Source organism: Mandrillus leucophaeus, unplaced genomic scaffold (assembly GCF_000951045.1).
Source record: "Mandrillus leucophaeus isolate KB7577 unplaced genomic scaffold, Mleu.le_1.0 Scaffold533, whole genome shotgun sequence".
Classification (NCBI taxonomy): domain Eukaryota; kingdom Metazoa; phylum Chordata; class Mammalia; order Primates; family Cercopithecidae; genus Mandrillus; species Mandrillus leucophaeus.
Window position 1 is genome coordinate 1,512,669 of NW_012105731.1, and position 21,461 is coordinate 1,534,129.

The following is a 21,461-nucleotide window of genomic DNA, read 5'->3' on the forward strand; positions in this document are numbered from 1 at the left end:
TATGCCTTCGTTTCTATTGGGTAACTCTGTTTTGTCTTTTTTGTTGGTTTATTAGCTATAACTCATGACCTTGATATATTTAAAGAGTAGTGGTTACGTGTTTTGCAGAAAGTCTTCAGTTTGAGTTTATCTGATGTTTTCTCATGATTAGACTTGGTTTATAGATTGGGGGAGGGGGTCAAGTGCTGTGCGGCTAATGCCTGTTGTAATCCCAGCACTTTTGGAGAATGAGGTGGGAAGATTACTTGAGCCCAGGAGCTTGAGACCAGCCTGGGTAACATGTGAGATCCTGTCTCTTAAAAAAAAAAAAAGAAAAAGAAAAAAATTAGCAAGGCATAGTGGCACACACCTATAGTCCCAGCTACTCAGAAGGCCAAGGTAGGAAGATGGTTTGAGTCCAGCAGTTTGAGGCTGCAGTAAGCCATGATTGCACCACTACACTCAAGCCTGGGTGACAGAATGAGACCGTGTCTCAAAATAAATAAATAAATAAATAACTGGAGGAGGGGATAGATACCGTAAAAGTGCCCTTCTCATCATACCAAAGGGTTTATAATAACATGACATGTTGCTGGTACTGCTACCCTGATCACTAGGTTTAGGTGGTATCTGCAAGGTTTCTCCACTGTAAAGTTAGTATGTTTCTTTTTCCCTTTCTATTTTTTAGGAATTCAGCCCACACTCAAGGAGACGGGAATTAAGCTTCACTTCCCGGAGGGGGAGAATCAGAGAATTTGTAGATGTATGCTAAAACTCCCACAATAATTAATATTTTGGTGGATCAGATATTATGAGGCTATTCAAGTATTCCGATAAAGTTTTTCCATGAATTTTGACAATCATTAGTGGATCTTCCCTATAGCAGTTATTACTATGGTGTTCTAATGATTATTTCCTATTTCCCTTATTCTTTCTACATTTGTTCATTATAAATCTCCTGTAAAGAAAATTTGGCCTCTCTCTCTCATTTATTTGCTTATTCATCATTTATGCATATTAGTGTGGATGTATGGATATTGTATTCTTTGTATTATAATCCAATAGTATCATCATTTTTTTTTTCTTAAAATCTTCCAGCTTTGGCCACTGGAAGCTCTTTCAAGTGGCTGGGATTTTTTGTTGTTGCTGTTTGTTTGTTTTTTTAGCACTTCCTTACTTTCTGACACTACAGGGTACTCCCGGCTTATCTTGTATTTTCCGTGTCCAAGAATCAGCCATTTTTCAGGGAGCCCTGTTTCCTTTTACTAGAGAATAGTATATAAGAAACTAGACCTGGGTACTAGAAATGCTTTTGGCTATCAGGCGTCACTGCTTCTAGGCTCTCAGTGGACAGGACTAGGAGATATATGTATTTATATCCATGTATACACACATATCTATACTTATTTCTCTATTTGTATCTATGTTAAAATAAACGTTAGTTTATACTGGTTTCTCTGACTCAAATTTAGCACTACAGGGTTAATTCTAGCGTTTTCCCCTTGCGTATTCTTTCTTTGACAGTGAGAAGCTTGGCTGTCATTACCTACAATGTATTTACAGTTATTTGTTTAACCAAGACAAGGATATCTGCTCACACCATTTCTTCTCAACACCATATTGGAGGTTCTAGCCAATGCAACCAGGCATGAAAAAGAAACTTAAAAAACAAACAAACAAACCATGGCTGGGCGCGGTGGCTCACACCTGTAATCCCAGCACTTTGGGAGGCTGAGGTGGGTGGATCATCTGAGGTCAGGAGTTTGAGACCAGCCTGACTGACATGGTGAAACCCCGTCTCTACTAAAACTACAATACAGGACAGGACAGGACAAGACACGACAATAACCAGGGGTGGTGGTGGGCACCTGTAATCCCAGCTACTCGGGAGGCTGAGGCAGGAGAATCGCTTGAACTCAGGAGGCGGAGGTTGCAGTGAGCTGAGATCGCGCCATTGCACTCCAGCCTGGGCGACGAGCAAAAAACTCCATCTCAAAAAAAGAAAAAAAAAATCCAAATTGGAGGGGAAGAAGTAAAACTGTCTTGATGTCTTCCCTTATTAGAGAGAAATACTTGGTAGTTTGCAGTCTGTTCTGCCTCAGGAGAGACTGCACTAAAACTAATGTGAACATCTCAAAATTTAACTGTTTTGTAAAGACCACCCCTTCCACTTTCCTTCAGCATCCCAGTTACCGTTGGAATATTTTATAGCATATTTGTTTTTCCTTTAATATGTTAAACCTAAAGCCCAGGTTTTGTAGCTTGAATATGTTTCCTTTTGTTGATATGACAGTGGGATATGACACTGGAGTAAAACAAATCAAACAAATAACTAGTCCCTATCTTCCATGCAGTGGTCTTTGGTAGGTGAAATTCCCTTATGTTTTCAAGTTCAGTTCCTGAAGTAGCTCATCCATTCAGATTCTGAAGTAGGGTGATCACTCCTGCACTGTCTTCAAGATAACAGCGAAGGCTAGTTCCATGTACCTCTGAAGGGTACTGTGAGCCCCAAAGAGGCTAAGCTGGATGGGGGTTAATGCAGAATGTCTGCAGTTGGAATGCAGGTGTAACTTTGAATCTGTAGCATATGAGAGCACACATTCCTCTCTTGGAATTCTGATACCAGAATCTGTAATCACATGCAAATAGTGTTTATGGGACTGGGCTCACAGAGAAAGTAGCTTCATGCCAAGGTCTTATGCTCAGGGCAAATGTTAGGGATAATGTATTTCCAAATGAGTTACTTTACTGAACAAGAATGTGCCTTGACACATGTTCTGTGTTTAGTCATACACATTTGTCATGCCTCAGTACCTCTAAGATGGGTCTCATGGCAACAGGCAGGAGGATTTTATGTGTTCATTTGTGCTATAGAGCCAAGAATATTTTATAGTTCGTCTGATTGGTCTGCAGTTAGAAAAAGTGACAGTGCCAGACTCTTGCAAAGATGGTGACCCTCCCTCCACCCATCATTTTTATATTTCCATTTACTTATTTCAGTGTAGAACTGAGCTCATGGTGAGTCAAGCCAAGTGCCATACAGTTCCATCTCCATTGCAGAGGTTCTCCCTGAGTTGTTGGAAACACTGGGAAGTCACTGCCCCACTATGACAGAAGTGGTGCTATTATTCAGGCTATTCTCACTTCCTCCTCTCTGTCCTCTCTTTGTCCTCCAGCTTCCCCTTGCCTATCTCCCACCAAACCCAACCTTGTCTGCTCTGCTGCCTTCACCCTCCCTTTACTCTTCCTCCTCTCTCCCTGCCGCCACTGCTTTTTTGATATTTTATCCATATTTTTACTTGGTGGTTTGATGGTGAAAGTGCATATAAGACCCAGCCATTCCCTTTCTCTTTTGTCTTTTCTCATAGCTTCGATTAACATGGCAATAATTTCCTCCCCATGATAATCCTGGACTTTCCACTTATACTTTAAAAACCTTTCAATTGGAGATGGGAGGGGGATGGTTAATGGTCTTTCCAGGGTAGCCGTTTCTTCAAACACTTTTATTGAAGGTGGCTGCTAAGTGGAGTTTTACTCTGGTGTCATCTGACTGGATTAATCAGATTTGTGCTCAAGAATTTTTTTTTTTTTTTTTTTTCATACAGAGTCTTGTTCTTGTTGCTCAGGCTGGAATGCAGTGGCACGATCTTGACTCACTGCAGCCTTTGCGTCCTGGATTCAAGCAAGCATGTTGGCTAATTTTTGTATTTTTTTTAGTAGAGACAGGGTTTTGCCATGTTGGCCAGGCTGGTCTCAAACTCCTGATCTCAAGTGATCTGCCTTCCTCGGCCTCCCAAAGTGCTGGGATCACAGGCATGAGCCAGCACGACTGGCAAGAGATCTTGTGATGGTTTGGGTTTGGAAATGATAGAATCAAATAGAAAGAAAAGATTGTATACTCAAAGAAATAGCGTCTGCTTTGATGTCTTCCTGCTAGCTTAACACGGGGTATTACGTGGTACTGCTCTGACTCTGCTTTTAGGGTCGCCACTGGAAGAGTTTTTCATAGAACGTATATACAGTGAAATGACTTAAGATATTTCTTTTAAGAAGTGCCATTGCTGGAGTATTAGTATTTAGGGTTCTCCAGAGAAACAGAACTATTAGGAGATAGAGAGATAGAGATTTATTATAAGGAATTGACTCACATGATTAAGAAAGCTGGTGAGTTTAAAATCTGCGGTATGGGCTAGCTGGCTGGAGACCCAGGAGAGTCGATGATGCAAATGAAATCTGCAGGGGCAGTCTGCTGGAGAAGTTTCCTCTTGGAGAGGAGGCCAGTCTTTGTGTTCTGTTTAACTGATCAGGTGAGGCCTGCCCTCATTATGGAGGGCAGTCTGCTTTACCGAAAGTTCACAAATTTAAATGTTAATCTCATCTAAAAAACCCTCCAAGTTGACACATAAAATTAACCATTACAGCCAGGTTTATTTGGAATTCTGTGATACGTGGTTGGGTCTTTTTATACTTTTATTTTCAATGGTCTGTTTTGTATATAACCATTTAGTTAGACCAGCTCACAGAATATAACCGGGACTTCAGCTGGCTGTGCTCTTGTCAGAACCCATATTTGATCGATTTACTATGTATTCTTCGCTGTGTGTATGGGTGAGTGGGTCTGTAAAATGCTGATATGTGTTCTTTATCCACTCCCCACCCCCTGCTTTCTCTTAAATTCCTTAAAAAATTGATTAAGGAACTAAGACATTGTTGCAAAGATGCTATTTTATGGGATATATTATTCTCTAGGGTAGACTCTGCTAAGCAGTTGTACAGCAGTGGTCTGTTGTGAAGGGTAAACATGTAGCCTTTCTCCACTAGAAAGCCTCGCTGCCGTTGTTTGTGTAGGCCTGAGCCTCAGTGGCTAGTGCAGCCTCGCAGTAATGCATGCTGACGTGAGTCCTGGTCAGGGAAAAATGTCTTTTGAGCAAGAGACAAACTGGACAGAATGCTAGCAAGCTAAATATAACTCTTCAGAGAGCCAGACATGCATAAACTAGTTCTTAGTGAGCAACACATCCGATTCAGAGTGGAAACATTTTCTAAAAGGATTTTTTTTCCTTCTTGGCTTACTGTAATGAGTATAAACCCAAATTAATTTAATTTTTCGTGGAAAGCTAAGACAACCATTGATTTTTCTCTCTCAGCATCTCTGCAGTTATATGTTAGTAGCCATTGTTAATGTTGGAAGCCTCCTGTCTCCCATTGCCCCAGCATTCTGTTCATGAGTCAACAGGCCTGCTCTGCTATTCTGATGAGTTTTGCTCCCACAAGGGAAGAGGACAGGGAGTTTGCATGTTCAGACCTTGACGAATCTGGGAGTTCAGTTTTTCATGGGCCCTCACTCTGCTTCAGGATGCTCACACCAGTGTGTGAAAACTCTTAGAAAAACCCATCAAAATGAGCCAGCCTCTATGGAATTAGGAAATTTGTGGGCTAAGATTAACATTACCTCAATATCTGTTATGGCTTAAATGTATTGTTTTAATAATATTTTATGTTATTCTTTTTGCCTGAAGCTGTAGAAGCATTTTATAGCCAGCAACTCTTCAGAATAGTAAAGGAAAGCAGGCATCATCCTCATGCTTAACAATAGAGCTGTGTTTCTGTGCACCAACCCCAGATGCTGGGTCTGGCCCCCACAGAATGAGTGCCTTCGTAGGGCATCCCAAATGGGACGGTGCATATAGCGTCACTCTGGAGGCTGGGGAAAGTGCAGATCCAGACCTTTCCCAGCCTGTTGAGTTAGAATTGGGGGGCTGTGCTCCAGGGCATGAGGAAGTGGGTTGGGAAATGGTATTTTAAACAAGTGAAGTGACTGTCATATAACTTGTCTGGCATCAGATCCCCAGACTCTGGCAGAGTTTCCGGAAGGTCTCTCAAAACTGAAATAAGAAACTGCAGTTGTTGTCCACAGCTGCTAAAATTGTTCCAAATTAGGAAAGGGAAGGGGAAACAGAACACAGTAGTTCCAGAGAAGAATCTGAGGAGCCGTGTGAGCTAGGAAGGCCATTGTGAACAGAAGCGAGTCAGTATTTCCTCTCCTGCCTTATCACTCCCATCTGCCAGCTCCCTCCTTTTTTTTTTTTTTGAGCGTGTAAAATATGTTTTATTGTTCTTTAAAAGGTTCAGGGTTTGGTTTTAAATCAGGTTGCACACCTTTCAAATCTGACATCTCTCTATGTCAGACTGGTTTCAGCTAGCAGTACTTCATTAAATCCAAAAGAAAATAATTGCTTGAATTTTAAGGAAAAAAAGTCCAGTTTTGAGAACAGTTAACATTAGTCTTTAATTTAAAACAAAATGAGGGCTAATGTTTCATGTTGCTTTATACATCCTTCTCCTCAATACAGAACCAGGGATGTAATTTTCCTAACTCAGGCAGGCACTGATACTGATGGACACTGCGTGTGTGCGTGCGCGCGCGCACGCACACCCCCTCCCCTCAAACAACAAAATTCAGAGTGTGTCAAAGGGAAAAGGTTTGTTACGGTATTGATCAAAACCCTTGGAGTCAACACTGTCTATCTTAGCTTAGCACGTATGCTGTTTTGATCTTGAGTCTATATTAATGGAATCTATTGTTATGTTCTGAAATAAAGAATTTTGGATATACCATTATTTTTTACTTTAAAGTCCTAGAAACAATTTCAAAAAGCATTATTTGGTTTTGTTTTCTGGGATGGAAGAAGCGAGAATCTGCAGATTTGCATTTAGTTAAAAATTGAAACTCCAGCAATAGGAAATAGGCAGTTCACATAGCCGGCCAACGTTTGAGGTATCATCAGTGTGAAACAAGGTCCTGGTCTGTTCCTACTGGCCTAGCTGACGCTAACAAAATGGGAGGCTTGTGGCTCTGCACAGCAAATTCCAGCAGGATAAGATGACTTCAAGCCTGTATTCAAAGCCTTAGAAGCAGGGCACTACTGAGAATGTAGTATTTAGAGGTAAAAATAGTGCAAGAGCCCCTGATGGTGCCCCTCTACCTGCTTTGTCCATGCAGCCTGATTGTAACTGCCTTCCACAAAGGAGCAGAAAAACAGCTTTTCTAGATCAGTACACTAAACCCAGCAAAGAATCTGCAAAAATGCTACTACACTGCTTTACAAGCAACAGTCCCTTCGCTACTCATTGGGTTGTCCGATGTCTCTCCTCTACCCTGTTACGGCCTGTGGACACATACTCACTAGACATCATTGTTGGTTTTAAACCAGGGATTTTTTTTTTAACCTCAAAAGAACCTAGTAATAACACGGCAATCAGTGGTTAAACTGAACTTCACATATACGGGGCAGTTTGGAAAACATACCACAAGCATTTCTCAAGTCGAAAATATGTGAATTTGCTGCTGCTCCTTTGACCGTTTCTGAAAATTCACAGTACAGATCCTAAAATAAAAATTTTAAGCTACCAGCATTCTCTGATACTAGACAGAAAATCAGAGTAACGCTGCAGCCCACAATTCTACAGGGTGTAGAAAGTACGCCCACTGCCTGGACATCTTTATTGATGGCCTGGAGTCCTCCCTTTTAGAAGACAAGTTTCTGGGATATCCACTTAGCTTTCACTGGTTAGGGAAGAGAAGAATTCAACTCCCAGCTAACTTCTTTGAGAAGAGACCCCTCTTAAAATGCCATTTCCCCACTAATTTATCAAAAGAAAAACAAAACAAAAGGCTCTTGGTTACTTTGCCTAGTATTAGATAGGGTTTTGAGGGAAAGAAGCTAACCTGAACACCCTTTCATCAGTAAAGACTGAAAACCACCTGGATCATGTAATACATCTATGTCACTGCTTTTTTTTTTTTGGTGTTTTTAAAAATTTATTTAAAAGTGCCCAGGTGGGCTTAAGGCTGCCAGACTGCACGCACGTCTACAGCAGCAAGGGCTTCTATTCCATCTACAACTTGGATCGGGGGAAAAAGGGAGATGTAGAAGAGGAAGGGAAAAAGAGGGGAAAAATATACCACCACCCCTCCCCCCCAAAAAAAGGGAAAAAAATCCCACCACAGAGAGATCTATGTGCCAAGCATAATGAAGAGAGTGCTCCCCAAACAGATGGTTCTGCACAGGCTAATGTTCTGCTGGTTTTCCTTAGAGACCTATTTTGAAAAAGTTTAAAAAGACAGGAGATTTCAAAATAATTCAATCCTGGCAGAAATTCAAACTCCAAGACTAGGAGCAAAATCATCCTTCACTGAATTCCTTTTCTCTTTCTCTTTTCTTAAACATTTTATTCATTTTATAGAGATTTCTTTTTTGTTTGCTTTTGTTCCAATCATCAGGAGAGTGGTTGAGGAGTACTGAATCCATCACTACTTTGATGACACAGGTAATATTCCAGATTCACATTTCCAGGTACCAAGAGTTCCCTCTAAATGCCACAATCAAGTCAGCCTTCATGTACGTTTCTTTCTATTGAACACAGCAATGCCCATTGGTATCTCTGAAGCGTAATCGCATCTTAGGTCAGTATTTCTCCCAAGTAAAGCAGCTGTTTGGAATTGAATGCTCCCCTTTTGTCTTATAAACTGAACTGCGTCTTCGTACTTCATTCCACATTCAATCAAAGCAAGTGCAACCAGCACAGGTGCCCTTCCCAATCCCACAGCAGAAGGCACTGCAACACAGCAGCCTGGCTCTTCATGAAATTTGGTTTATAACAGGTTTAACCAATCATCTGCTACTGATTCGGGGGTGGAGCTCCATCATCAAATGGCCAATCAAGAACATGGATTCCTTCTTTTTCAACTGGAGCTTTATCATATGTAGCATCACAAACTCGAACCAAAGTCGTCACTCCGTCGTCACTCCATACTTCTTAAGTTCCTCTGGGAACTTGTTGAGAGTAGCATTGGTTGGGGTGTTGTGAGTTATCCGAAAACGCATGTTCTCACAGGAGATCTCGACGGGGGCTGGATGGTTCATTATGGCAGATAAAAAATGTGAGCATGCGTGTGAGTGTGATGGGGAAAGTGAAAAAAAAATCAATAAATCTTGAAATGTTTCACAGCAGCAAACTTTGAAAAGACCACTAAAATGCCTATTATCAATCAGTGTTTTCTCTATTCAGCTTGTTTATTCCTTATGAAGCTTCTGTCTTCAAGATAAGCAAAGTATTTAGAATCCACTTGAATCCAGATTCAACTTGGGCCTCAATTTCTGCAGATGGATACCTTCAGATTCCAAAAAAATCCAACTGCATACAAACTGAAGCAGCCTTTACTACATTTAGGCACTAGTGAGACAAGTTAAAAGTGTAGATCGCTTTCCACTTGTTTACTTGATGCTCAGTTTTACTGGAGTCATTAAAAGAAATATGCTTGCAATTAAAAAACAAAAAAAAAGCCAACTAGTTCGGAGGCCAGTCTCTGTGTCCAGGAGTCTTCAAGGCGACGTTAATTATGGCAGGTAGAACCTCTGAGCTCGTCAGCGAAGACGCTGTGCTGAGCCTGGCAGAAGTCTCTGCCCTCACACTCAGGATCGCCGTGAGTGTGCAACGTATATTCCAACGAAAACCGCTGGCGCGCTGGGGACGGGCATGGCCGCCTGGCGGTGGCGGGAGCGGGGAGGCGCCTCTCTCCTCAGTCACCTCAGCGGCGGCGGTGGCGGCGACACCCCAGCCTCGGCGCGCGATACCCAGCCCGGTGGCGGTGCCGCGTCTCCACGAGTCTGTCTTGCTGCCCCCGCTGCCCCCGCTGCCCTGTGGCGTCGCCTCGCGGGGGCCCGGCCCGTTGCCCCTCCAGCCGCTCCCCTGCGGGCAACGGTTGCAGCCCGGCCGATCGCGCCGCCGTCACCACCTCTGCGCGCGCAGCGGAAACCAGCTCCCGCCCCCTCCTCTCTCAGCTCAGTTCCACATCTTCCCGGGAAGGAAGACTCGGCTGTGTTGAAGATGACGGTGCCAGCTGCACATCATGTCAGAGGCTTTTTTTAGGTCACTTCCCTTGCAAACTCATCCCAGATGGGGTTTCCTCAAACAATGGGATCTCGTTTTAGGCTTCAGGGTCTGATTCATGTTTTCCTTTTCCTACAGATCCTCTTCACGCTTTGTTTGTTGCTTGCTTTTTTAGTTCTGGATAGATTTTTTAGTATTGTATTTCTTCTTATAAGATCATAAAATAAAGCAAGAAGTAGGTAAGAAGCAAAACTCCCAGCTTCTGGTTTTTACTTTGTGCTTGTAGCCACTGACCTCGCTAGCATCCGATCCCCTGTCTGGGACATGAGTGTAGTCATCCTTCCGTTGATGGCTGCTGGGAGGCTGAATCGGTGTTGAGAAGGTGCTGTGAGACACAGCATAGAATGTGAGCCCCGACAATCCTCAGGAGAGTGTACAGCTCGTTCAAGTCCCAGCAGCACTGTGGGTGGCTCCCTCCTGCTTTGCTGATTATCAAAATTTGGTAGGAGAAAGCAGGGTGTCTGCTTTGTTCTTTTCTCTACATTAGACATCAGTCCTACAAGCCGGTTGACAGGCCTGTTCAGAAAAGCACCCCAATGGGTTCATTTTCGTCTTCAGCAGAATAGTCAACTGATCAACAGGAAGCAGCGCACCTTCACACTTGCTCTGTGTCAAAATCATGCTCTGTGAAATGAAAGGTCCTTCTCTCTCTGCACACTGCTGATTGGATGGCTCCTCATATGTGAAAATTTGTACTCTGTATAGCTGGTGGGTTTTCCTATGACATCCCTTCCCTGTCCCACCCTTGTCTTCCCAGGAAAAGCATATATTTTCCTTGTGGACAGCTGTCCATAAAGGTGGAAATGCTAGTAATACTTGAGCCTACTTAACCAGATGACATGAAACTTAGAAATTGATCCCAAGGTCCTCTGGCTCTCTACCCTGCATTTGCTTTGCTGAGGCTCTCTAAACAAATGAGGAAAAGGCTGTTGTTCAGAGGTAGTGACTCATATGCAGATGGATGGCCACAGCCACAGTGCGCCCCATCCCTGCCATCTCTCTTTGTCGTCCTCTGTCTGGCCCATGCTGCGGTGCCTTGCAGATTTGTTTGTATGCCTGACTTTGTCATCTGTTGCTGAGAGCTGAGAGGAAAATCTCCTGACTGGTAAGTGCCTGTGCTGTTTATCTCAGGGCAACCCACGTTTCTACACGCTTCAAGGCAGGCTTCAGAACTGGGTTACTTTTTATAAAGAAGTGCGTGTTGCCTGAGCCTCTATTAGTGTGGTTCAAACATGAGCACACAGATATGGGAAGGATTTTGCTGTGTAGGTCTGAGGACTGTGAGATGGAGATGATTCAGGAAGTCTATGACAGAGCTAGGATAGCAAAGTCAGTTTCTTGCTCAGGTCTTCCTATGTAGAAAACTGTGCTAGATACCACTGTGCATGGCAAGGGGCATGAATCTGGAAGTAAAACTGTCTTCCGTTTAAACTCTGAATCCTAATTTTGTCTCCTCTCCAAATCCCACTGATTATTAGCTGTTCAACACCTAGTTCTGGCCTTGAGGGTATCAGTAACTTCTCCCTCTCTGTTTATCATTGTGACAGATAAACTGGCACTGATGCATTGTAGGATAGCTTTGCCTTTGGACCATCTTAGTGTCACTTAGCATTTGAGAAATAAGTGGCTAGATTATAGAGAAGGAATTCTCAAACTTTATTATCTCTTGCCACATTTCTGGTCAAGCATGCACACAATCAAAACAAACCACCAAAGTGTGTAGTTAATCTCTTTCATGGAGTCATAGGAAGAAGAACTGTAGGCATCAGAATGTGATAGAAAGAGTGTTAGACATGGCGTTTAAGAGCACAGTTTGAAGTGCTGGCTCCATCACTTAGCTGTGGACTGTAGGCAAGCCACTTGGCCACATCATCATTTGTAAATTGGAAGTGATACCACTTGCTCTGACTGTTTTGAAGAGTGACCCTAAGGAATTAATCTGAATCATTTTCACTTCCTTCCCTACCTCTGGAACTGTGATGTCTGATGGCCCTGGTTTCAAGAATGAGAACTAATGCCATTGTAGTGAGTCATTTTAAAACTTGATGCCTTTCGGCCGGGCGTGGTGGCTCACGCCTGTATCCCAGCACTTTGGGAGGCCAAGGCAGGTGGATCATATGAGGTCAAGAGTTTGAGACCAGCCTGGCCAACATGGTGAAACCGCATTTCTACTAAAAATACAAGAAATTAGCCGGACATGGTGGCACACGTCTGCAGCCCCAGCTACTCGGGAGGCTCAGGCAGGATGGTCACTGGAGCCCTGGAGGTGGAGGCTGCAGTGAGCTGAGATTATGCCACTGCACTCCAGTCTGAGCGACAGAGTGAGACTCCATCTCAAAACAAAATAAACCTTGATGCCTTTGAAAATAAATGCAAAATTATTTTAATATATTTCTAACAAGTAGGCACAACAGAGAATGGTAGCAGACAACGGCTGCTCCTCGAATCACATTAAGAAAGGCACAGAAGAGAGTGAGTGAGGCTGGTCAGTGTCAGGGGGCCTCTCCATCATCACCTGTGCACTCTTAGGACTCTCTTCTCCTCTCTGCACTGGAGTCCGAACAGATACGCCTTTCTTGTTGGGAACCAAGTGCCTTTAAGAAAGCACATATTGACTCCCACAATGAGTCGAACAGTGGTTTTTTTGTTTGCAAAAGTAAAATCAGTCTTTTGGGTGTCACTTACAGTTTAAAAACAAAAAGGAAAAGAAAGGAAAAAGAAAAGCTTTTCCTCTTGGGCTTTAGCCTTGGCCTGAAACTGAGCTGATGTATTGTTATTATCACTTGAGAGCACAACAGCCTGAGGTCTAGTCTTCTCCTTAATATAGCCGGGGATGCCATTCCATGTGGTTTTAGAAATCCTTTGTTATTTCTGCTCACCTGCAGAGATAGGCCTCCTGGGAGTGGACCCCAGAGTCTGCAGCATCAGAACTCATCTCTCCCTGAGCTGGGATTAAATGTCATTGAACAAAATACTTAACAGCCTTTGTCAGCTGTGAATTCAAGCATATTTTGGTACTCAAAGACTTAGAATTTCTGTATTTGGTATAAAGTCAGATGATATGGTTTGGTGGTGTGTCCCACCCAAATCTCATCTCAAATTGTAATCTCCACGTGTCAAGGAAGGGGCCCTGGCGGAGGTGATTGGATTATGGAGCTGGCTTCCCCCCGTGCTGTTCTCGTGATTGTGCGTTTTCTTGAGATCCAGTGGTTTAAAAGTGTGTGGCAGTTGCCCCCTTGCTCGCTCACTGGTGTGCATGCGTGCTCTGTCTCTCTCCTCCCCTCCCCTGCTGCTTTGTGAAGAAGGTGCCTGCTTCCCCTATGCCTTCCACCATGATTGTAAGTTTCCTGAGGCGGCCTCAGCCATGTGGAACTGTGAATCAATTAAACCTTTTTTCTTTATAAATTACCCAGTCTCTGGTAGTTCTTTATAGTGTGAAAATGGACTAATACATTAGAAAATACTATTCTTACATTTTTGTATATTTATCTTGCTCTGTATTCATTTCCATTCCCCTCTGTATTAGTTTACTAGGAACTGTATAACAAAATACCATAAACAGGTGGCTTAAACAGCAGAAATGTATTTTATCATAGTACTGCAGGCTGGGAAGTCCAAAATCAAGGTGCTGGCGGGGTTGGTTTCTCCTGAGACTTCTCCTTGGCCAGTAGATGACTCCCTTCTTGCTGTGTCCTCATATCATCTTTCCCCTGTGCAAGCACATCCCTGGTATCTCTTCAAGTTTGTTTGTTTTGGTGTTTTTTTTTTTTTTTTTTTTTTTTTTTGAGACAGAGTATCACTCTGTCACCCAGGTTGGAGTGTAGTGGCTTGATCTCGGCTCACTGCAAGCTCCACCTCCCGGGTTCATGGCATTCTCCTGCCTCAGCCTCCCAGGTAGCTGGTACTATAGGCGCCCGCCACCACACCTGGCTAATTTTTTGTATTTTTAGTAGAAATGGGGGTTCACCGTATTAGCCAGGATGGTCTCAATCTCCTGACATTGTTATCTGCCCACCTCGGCGTCCCAAAGTGCTGGGATTACAGGCGTGAGCTACCGCGCCCAGCCTCTCTTCAGTAGAAGGACACTAGTCATATTGGATTAGGTCCACACCCTTATGACCTTCTTTAACCTTAATTACTGTCTCAAATTTAAAGCCTTTAAATTTGAAACGTGCTATTCTCTGGGCCTCTGGAAAATCATTGGTCCCTAGATAGCAAGTAGAATAATGATAATAAATGGTCCCCCTTCTAAAATGTTTAACTTATTTATCTTCAGTTATTGGTGAAAGAAGAGTAAGTTTTTAAATAATATGTTACATTTGAGAAAAATTGAAGTGTGCAAAATCATATTAAAAGTCAGTAAGAGGCCAGGTGTGATGGCTCACACCTGTAATCCTAGCACTTTGGGAGGCCAAGGTGGGCAGATTGCTTGAGCTTAGGAGTACGAGACCAGCCTGGGCAACACAGTGAAACCCCATCTCTACTAAAATACAAAAAATTAGCTGGGCGTGGTGGCAGGCGCCTACAGTCCCAGCTACTCGAGAGGCTGAGGCAGGAGAATCGCTTGAAACCCGGCAGGGGAAAGTTGCGGTGAGCCAAGATCGCACCACTGCACTCCAGGCTTGGTTACAGAGCGAGACTCTTTCCCCCACCGCCCCCCCCCCAAAAAAAAGTCAGTCAGAGTATTAAAAACAGGGCCCCAGATAGTTCATAGCTTTGGCATATAGAAGAGTTTTGAAGGTGGAATTATAAGCACATCGAGTAGTTACCTCTGTCCCTGGATTAAGCCACCTAGTTCTGGATTGAAAACACATTTGCTAGTTCTACCTGAAGCAATTAAATCCTGGGAAAACATAAGCCCAGAATGCCAGTTTACCAACTTACAGTGAGAATGAGAGCTCCGTTATCAAAGAAACACTGAAAGAGCAAAGACACTAAGTCAGTCTATGTTTGGATTGGTGTAGATTTCTCTCATGCCATTTGCCATATTGTATTGAAAGTATCTGTGTCTTTTCCCCCTACTTAAAATAAGTAACTTTTCCAGAAACTTCTTGGGTTCTTAGGTATTATGGTTGGGAATCAGATAGAGAGATGAATAAGAATGACTAAAAAAAAAATAGTGACAAGGCTAACCTATAGTGATCTCAGCAAAATGGTGTTCCATTTTGGATATTCCAGGCTCCTGCCCACCAGCAGAAAAATTAAAAAATCACCCAGTAGCTATCTGAACCAACATTGTAGAAGCTCTGAAATCAGTCAAACAAAGATTATAGCAACCGAGCAAACATCTAACCAAGAAGAGCCATCTTTAAACCAGTAGGAAACACCTGTGGCATTTTTACACACCCTTGCCCTACCTGCTCCCTGGCATAGTAGCTGCTTTGGTCTTGAACAGGCAACAGCTATTCGCCAGCTTTTCTCTCAAACCGGAGGGAACAGAGCAGACCTTATTTGCAAATTAATGTGTATGTCTGTTCCATCCTTTCTGGGGGATACCTGAAGGCCTAATGCAAGGTGCTTGTCTCTGTCTTGTATAACCAGGGAAACAGGCAGTAAAACCAGTGGGCACTGCTAGTAAAAGCTACGGAGTGACTATAAACCTACAGATGCCTGAAGAGATTCTGGCTGGACGTGTACAGTAGGCCCTGTAAGGCCCAGAGGAGAAGCTGGGTGAGATTCTTAGGAAATTAAGACTCTCAAAAGCATCCACATAAATGAAGGAAAGTAGAAAGCCATGCTCATGTCAGGCAAGACACATGATCAGAAAAGCCCGAAAAGATACTAAGATTCATCCCAGGCTGGTCTCTAGCTTCAGAATAAGCCCAGCTAAGAGATGAAGGAGTATCCCTGCACAGAGCCGGTCTACAGAACTCAGACAGGCAGCTGTAATATGCTCTTTTTTTTGGCGTTGGTGGGGCGGGGGTGTTGTTTTAGCGTTCGTTCATTTCAGCGTTTGGCACTTAAGACAGTCTTGATTATACTTATAATAGCTGAACACAAGGTTAAGGAACCTTAGTAACCACACTTGGAAAGGAATAGTCTTTGCAAAAGAAAGTTCTGAGTTTCAAATGAACTCCTACAGCCTTAAACAATAATTTTTTTTAAAAAACACAGCAAATCTTGGGGGAGGGGGACAATCTGATTTCCAGAGTTACCGTATTATAATAATCGAATGCCAGATTTTCAACAACAGCATCAACAACAACAACAAAAAATAACAAAGCATACAAAGAAACAGGAAAACATGACTCATTTAAAGGAACTAAATGGATTGACAGAAACTGTCCCAGAGGCAGCACAGATATTGGACTTACTAGCCAAAGCTATTTGTTTAAAATATGCACAAACACCTAAGGGGAGAACATGGACAAAGAACTAAAGGCAATCAGGCAAACAGTCCCTGAACAAAAGGACACTATCAATAAAGACATAGAAATTACAGAAATGAAACAGATTTTGGAGCTGAAAATACAGTAACTGAAATGAAAAATTTACTAGAGGGGTTCAACAGCAGATTGATGCAGATAGAAGAAAGAACTAGCAAAGTAGAAGTTAGGACGATTATCAAGTTTGAGGAGCAAAAAGAAAAATAATGAAGAAAAGTGAACACAGTCTAAGCGACTCATGGGACTACCAAGTGGACCATCATATGCATTGTGAGAGTTTTAGAAGGAGGAGAAATATGGAGCAGAAAGATTATTTTAAGAAATAATGAAGAATAAACTCCCCAAATTTGATGAAGGGCATAGATCCACAAATCCGAGAATCTCACTAGACTTTAAGTAGAATCAACCAAAGAGACTCACACTGAGACACATGATCAAACTTGACAAAGAGAAATTCTTAAAAGTACCCAGAGAGAGGTGACTCAGCAGATACAATTAATCTTCAAGAAGACTATAAGCTGAATTCTTACCAGAAACCTTGGAGGCCAGAAGGAAGTGGGGTGATATATTTAAAGTGCTGCAAGAAAACAATTGTAAACCACAAATTCTATATCCAGCAAAACCATCCTTCAGCTATGAAGCAGAAATTAAGACATTGCCAGATAAATGAAAGCTGAGGGAGTTCATTACCACCAGACCTCTACAGGAAATATAAAAGGGATACCCGCAGGTTGAAATGAAAGAATACTTAGACAATAACTCGAAGGTGTATGAAGATATTGAGATCTCCGATAAAGGTAATTACATGAGTTAATACTTATAATTTTGGTTTATAATTGTGATTTTTGAAGAAATTATAACACAAATCCAGGTCAGTTAGGCCCTGATTAAATCCCAGTAGGTTAGACTCTGGTAAGACAATTTTTCTTTTGGGCAGGACTTGTTAAGGACAGAATGCTTTAGAGGTATTTCAAAATGGCTAACATTTCCCCTCCCTATGCCAGGAGCACGAGAGGATTTTTCTCCTGTCTTCAGTGAGAGAACCAGGTAGGGCCTCTGGAGATAAAACTCACAAGAATGTCTGGGGGGCCTGCTAAGACTGGGCCCCATGGAGTTTTTAACTCTCAGACTTGTTGGCACTGAGACTCCAACAATTCATCAATTATAGTTTAGGTTTTCCTACTCTAGTACTGGTGGTTCCTGCAGAGGCTTCTCCTGAGTTTCTGCTCTGCAGGTTGGGATTCTCTCTCTGCCTGTCTGTCTCTCCAATCTGGAGACAGTGTTTTGACCTATGACCTCAATTCTCGGACAAATCCAAGAAGAGTTGTTGATTTTCAGGTTGTTCAGCATTTTACTTGTCGTCAAGATGGAAGAGGGCTTCTAAGCTGTTTGCATGCTAGACTGAGAACCAGAAGTACTGTGTGTTGGTTTTGTATCCTGCAGCCTTGCTGAGAACTCATTTATTTATTCTGATATTTTTAGTGTTAGAATATGTAGGGTTTTCTATGTCTAAGATCATGCCAGCTACAAACAGAGATAATTTTCCTACTTCCTTTCCAACTTTTATTCCTTTTTTGTCTTTTTCTTGACAAATTTCTCTTGCTAGAAATTCCAATATCATGTTGAATAGAAGCGGTGAAAGTGGGCATCGTCTTGTTCCTGATTGTAGGGGAAAAACTTTGAGTCTTTCACCACTGAAGATGCTGTCAGCTGTAGGTTTTTCATATATGACCTTTATAATGTATAGAAAGTTCTTTCTATTCCTAGTTTGCTGAGTGTTTTTATCTTGAAAGGTTGCATTAGGTCAGATGCTTTTTCTGCATTAGTTGGGATGATCATGTGGTTTTTTTCCCCTTCGCTTTATTAATATGTTGTAATACTGTAATTGATTTTTATGTGTTTCAGGAACAAATCCCACTTGTTAGGTACTTAACTCTTGCTGCCTCTAGTCATCTTTCCACCCAAGGGGAGTGGGGACGGAGACACAGTGGTGAAGGTCACAGCCCAAGGGCGTAGTCTTACTGAAAGACTGAGACCTAATCATAGGTCTATAGAATGCTTCCCCCCTACACACACACCTTACCCACCATAACATTAAAGGCTTGTTTACTACAGTTTATTTTCCTGGGTAATCATGTCTGGCTTTCAACAAAAAGTACAATGCATACTAAAAAGCAAAAACAGTTTGAGGAAATGGAGCAAGCATCAGAACTCTGATATGAAAGAGATGTTGGAATTATCAGACTGAGCATTTAAAACAACTCTGATTAATATGCTAAGGGTTCTAATGGAAAAAGTAGATAACATAAGTAGATAACATGCAAGAACAGATGCACAGTGCAAGCAGAGAGATGGAAATTTTCAGAATCAAAAGGAAACACTAGAGATCAAAAAACTGTAGCAGAAATGAAAAATGTTTTTGATGGACTCAGCCTCTGAGCTTGAGGATATGCCAACAGAAACATCCAAAACTGAAAGCACGGAGAGAAAGATGACCTAAAAAATGGAACAGAATATACAAGAAACGTGGGGTAACCACAGAAGATGTAACATACTTGTAAATGATAATACCAGAAACAGAAGATAAGAACAATAATTTTTGAAGCAATTATGACTGAGAATTTCCCCAAATTAATGCCAGACACTAAACCACAGATCCATGAAGCTCAGAAAACACCAAACAGGATAAATGCCAAAAAAAAAAAAAAAAAAATCTAGGCATATAATAATCACACTGCAGAAAATCAAAGATAAATAAAACATAAGACAGAGGGGAAAAGTACCTTAGCTATAGAGGAGGAAGAGTAAGAATTACATCATACAGTATTTGGATTGTATAGTAATTCTGTGTTTAACTTTTCAAGGAACTGCCAAACTTTTCATGGTGGCTGCACCATTTTACATTCCCATCAGCAGTGGACAGGGTTTGGGTTTCTCCACATCCTCACCAACACTTATTATTTCCCCCCTTTGAAAGAAATCATAACCATCCTAATGGGTGTGAAGTGGTGTCTCATTGTGGTTTAGATTTAAGTTTCTTAAAGGCTAGTGATGTTGAGCAGCTTTTCATGGTATATCTTCTTTGGAGGCATGTCTGTTCGAATTCTTTGCCAATGTTAAAATTTGTTCATTTGTGTGTGTTTTTGTGAGTTGTAGGAGTTCTTTATATGTTCTGGATGTTAATCCCTTATCATATATATATGCTTTGTAAGTATTTTCTCCCATTCTGTATATTGTCTTTTCACTTGCTTGGTAGTGTCCTTTGATGTTTAAATTTTTTTTGATGAAGTCCAATTTACCTATTTGGTTCTTTTGTTGTCCATGCTGTTGGTGTCATATCAAATCATTGCCTAACTCAGCGTCATGAAGATGTTTCTCTATGTGTTCTTCCAAAATTTTATAGTTTTAGTTCTTAAATTTAGGTGTTTCATATGTTTTCAGCTAATTTCTGTATTTGACTTAATATAAGGGTCTGACTTCATCGTTTTGCATGTGGATATCCAGTTTTCCCAGCACCATTGTTGGAAAGGTTGTCCTTTCTTCATTAAATGATTTTGGCATCCTTGTGGAAAATCATTTGATCATATATGCAAGGATTTATTTCTGGGCTATTCTTTTCCTTTGATCTGCATGTCTGTCTTTATGCTGTGGGGGGACCCCACACTGTTTTAATCACTCTAGCTTTGTAGTAAGTTTTGCAATCAAATGTTGAAATACAATAAAGATGAATAAATATGGTTTTTTTTTATCCTAAAATGTTAGCTCCATGAGAGCACAGATTTTTATCTATCCTCTTTTTTTTTTTTTTTTGAGATGGAGTCTCATTCTGTCGCCCAGGCTGGAGTGCAGTGGCCTGATCTCAGCTCGTTGTAACCCCCATCTCCTGGGTTCAAGTGATTCTCCTATCTCAGCTTACTGAGTAGCTGGGATTACAGACGTGTGCCACCATGCCCGACTAATAGATTTTTATATATCTTATTCATGTATTAGCCCTAATATCTAGGTAGGTATCTAGTACATAATTAGAGATAAATAAAAACTGTTGAACGGCCAGGCGCGGTGGCTCACCCCTGTAATCTCAGCACTTTGGGAGGCCGAGGTGGGTAGATCACCTGAGGTCAGGAGTTCGAGACCAGTCTGGCCAACGTGGTGAAACCCTGTCTCTACTAAAAATGCAAAAATTAGACAGGTGTGGTGGCAGGCACCTGTAATCCCAGCTACTTGGGAGGCTGAGACAGGAGAATTGCTTGAACCTGAGAGGCGGAGGTTGCATTGAGCCGAGATCACACCATTGCACTCCAGCCTGGGTGAGAAGAGTGAAACTCTGTCTCAAAAAACAAAACAAAAACTGCTGAATGAATGGAATTTCCCAGAGAGCTTAGAGTATGATGGACAGGCCAAAATAGACAGGAAATTGAATAGGAATAACAGCATATGACAAATTAGCAGTTTTCCTTTTTCCTCCTTCCAAAAAACCCTTTGCTCAGTCTTAAATAATGTAACTTCAGTATGAGGATTCCTGTAGCACTGGATTCAATGTGTGCACAATTAAACTTCAGCAGCCACCGCTGCAAGCGGGCTCCCAGAACCCATCTCCTTAGTAGTTCTCTCGGAATCTACATTTTAAAGTGGCACCTTGGTCTATTGGGGATGGGCAAGAAAGGAGTTCAAGAGTATTAGTAAATTTAAGGATTATTTGGAAATAGAAGGATAATTCTGAGGAAGGACTCTCAGCGTGGGACCTTATTTGAGGTAGTGCCCAGCTATTGCAGATAGTCATTTAAGCTAGAACTTCACGTGACTTGTAGTGATCCTCTGCTCTGGAGTCTTCCTGGGACATACTGCCTTCTAGGATTAGTATAAAAAAGCTACCTGTATTTAAGTCTCATGTGTAGTTCATGAAAAATAAGTTTCACAAGCAGCTTTGTATTTTATCTAGGATAGTTGAGCAAGAGAGTGGTCAGGCCAAGTCTTCATTAAGAAATATAAAGCAGGCCGGGCGCGGTGGCTCAAGCCTGTAATCCCAGCACTTTGGGAGGCCAAGGCGGGCAGATCACGAGCTCAGGAGATCGAGACCATCCTGGCTAACACAGTGAAACCCCGTCTCTACTAAAAATACAAAAAACTAGCCGGGCGTGGTGG

General features: G+C 42.0%; 1 protein-coding gene and 1 pseudogene across 1 annotated transcript in view; one reads left to right on the plus strand and one right to left on the minus strand.

The window, feature by feature from the left end:
• Positions 1-8,393: 8,393 nt before the first annotated feature.
• Positions 8,394-8,906, minus strand: LOC105551798 (annotated as a pseudogene).
• A 2,058-nt stretch (positions 8,907-10,964) lies between these two features.
• The window catches only part of JAM3 (junctional adhesion molecule 3), a 24,284-nt gene continuing 13,787 nt past the window's right edge, over positions 10,965-21,461 (plus strand). Inside the window, exons 1-2 of the mRNA XM_011997199.1 lie at positions 10,965-11,038; positions 13,236-13,307. Coding sequence (XP_011852589.1) covers positions 13,298-13,307 — 10 coding nt within the window. The 5' untranslated portion in view covers positions 10,965-11,038; positions 13,236-13,297. The remainder of the gene's footprint in view (positions 11,039-13,235; positions 13,308-21,461) is intronic.